The sequence below is a fragment of the Gekko japonicus genome, unplaced genomic scaffold (assembly GCF_001447785.1).
Source record: "Gekko japonicus isolate JY-2015 unplaced genomic scaffold, Gekko_japonicus_V1.1 scaffold141, whole genome shotgun sequence".
NCBI lineage: Eukaryota > Metazoa > Chordata > Lepidosauria > Squamata > Gekkonidae > Gekko > Gekko japonicus.
Window position 1 is genome coordinate 54,864 of NW_015176455.1, and position 2,137 is coordinate 57,000.

Sequence of the window (2,137 nt, forward strand, 5' to 3'; positions counted from 1 at the left end):
TTCTGTGGCTCTTCCTAGGCAAATAACCCATCCCTTCCTAACCATTTGGAGTAGGACAATTTGAAGGGCTAGGAATTCTATGTCAAGTTGGTTACCCCTTTCAGGGAACTACAACTCCCAGGGTTCCCTAGGGAGAGGAAATGACTACAGCACCAGTTTAAACGGGGATTCTGGAAAAAGAGACAAAATTCCTACCTTTGCATGTAAGTTTAATTGTATAATTTCAATGTTTAAAAGCATGCAATTTGTTGTGTACTAAGATGGCCACTGCCGTGTGGGCCCGGCCATGTGGTCTTACGGACAAGTCCTTCGGTCCTTGAACAATAGCCAGCTCAGATCCTAGCGCGGACCAATAGGGTTGCGCAGATCCAGATAGGAACCTATGGGGACTGAGAACTTGTAAATAGAACGAATCACGGGAAGTGGGGGGGGTGTTGGGTGTGAGCGGGGACACGCATATAAGCCAGCATCGGACCAGCTAGTTTATCTTTCGTTTTGTAATGTAATCCAATAAACGTGAGCTGATTTCACTATGCTACGCTGCGAACTCCAGTACTTTTCACAATTTTTAGGAGGAAAAAGCCTGTGGGATAAGAAACTATTTCAGGAAAAGGAGGAAAAATGTGAAATGAAAAGAGTCCTGATACCAACCTGATTCCATTATGATGAAAAGCAAAACAAAGAGCTTTATGTGAGACAAGCATTACTGTGCTCAAATATTAATGCACAGTTAGTTTTCTTCAGGTAAAATGGCCACATCACGATATTTTCCATTTAAAGCAGACACTCAGGTATTAAATACTTTATGGTTTGAAAAGGGCAGAAAAACCACAGATCTTTTTGTGGTTCACTCAACTAGCTGAAGCAGTTCTGAGGGCAATGAGCTCCCCCATGAGCTTGGCAGGGAAATTACAAGAAAACATGCTCCATTAACTTGGCACCATCATCATCCGGAGGGAGTTCAACCACGCCTTCCTGTGAAGTCAGGATTGAGATGAGAAGCTTGCCCAATTTTATTTTCCTGTGCCGGAAGCATATTTCGGCTATCCCTTTCCACTCCTCCACGCTACACTGTGAATCATTTACAATCATTTGTTCCAACACATCTAAATTCAGGGGGGGAAAGAAAAAGAAAATGAAACAATATTTTAATGCATTTAATTTCTGGATTGAGATTAATTTAAAACAGAAACTTTAATAGATTTCGGTGAAAGTTAGCAGAAATAATTCATCTATTGTAAAATTCTCAACAGAGATGCAAAGAACATTTTAGAATATCATATGAATGTTCATGTTACTTTTCAAGAATGAATAAAACCATAAATCAAATCATGGGCACATTTAATCCCAGACTAGGCATACTGATTTTTAGTCAGCACGTCCCTTGTGAAAGGGAGCATTAACTTGTCATTTAGCATGCATAAAAGAAACACATATGATCACTTGTTCAACTAAAACAACTTTAAACTGGTTGACAGCCAATAAAGCTTTTTCTTATGGGTCAGTAAACTTCCAGTTCAAATCCTGTTTCACCCAAGAAGTCTGTAAGTGGGCCTTATCCATGCCACTCTCTTTTAGCACAATAGTGCTACTGTGATGTGCACTGGACTTGAGTCACCTGTAGAGATGTAAAATTTCCAGAAATTTTGAAGCTCGGGAAAAAAACCAGTTTTTTTCCGTTTTTTTTCCAGGAAAAAACGGAAATTTTCGGAAAAATTGAAAAAAATGCTACATTAGCATTTCTTTTGTCTTTTCTAGATTGAAAGTCATTCTGTTACTTTAGGAACATAAAATATGACTATGGACATTTTTATTTGGCATGAAATTATCACAACTAGCATATTAAAAATATAGTGTATCCAAACAATTATTACAAATAGAATACCCACCCACATGCAAAAACAAAACTGAAACCTTTTTATTTTCTTCTGACAATAGCACCTCCTAAAGGAAGAAATGCATCTTGCATTGGAGAGTTCAGTTTGTAACCTAGGACTGGCTTGTCCTCAGTGCACAGAAATTGGATCAATCTGATACCATATATATATATATATTAGAAATGATTTGGAAAATATTTGGACACCTTGTCTTAAAATATATTATTTATCATGTTAAAATAAAACATTCCATAATCAAT

At 37.6% G+C, this 2,137-nt stretch overlaps 1 protein-coding gene across 1 annotated transcript in view; it reads right to left on the reverse strand.

The window, feature by feature from the left end:
* Window positions 1-758: 758 nt before the first annotated feature.
* The window catches only part of CLHC1 (clathrin heavy chain linker domain containing 1), a 23,264-nt gene continuing 21,885 nt past the window's right edge, over window positions 759-2,137 (reverse strand). The window contains exon 11 of the mRNA XM_015426933.1: window positions 759-1,106. Within this exon, the coding sequence (XP_015282419.1) occupies window positions 910-1,106 (197 nt within the window). The 3' untranslated portion in view covers window positions 759-909. The remainder of the gene's footprint in view (window positions 1,107-2,137) is intronic.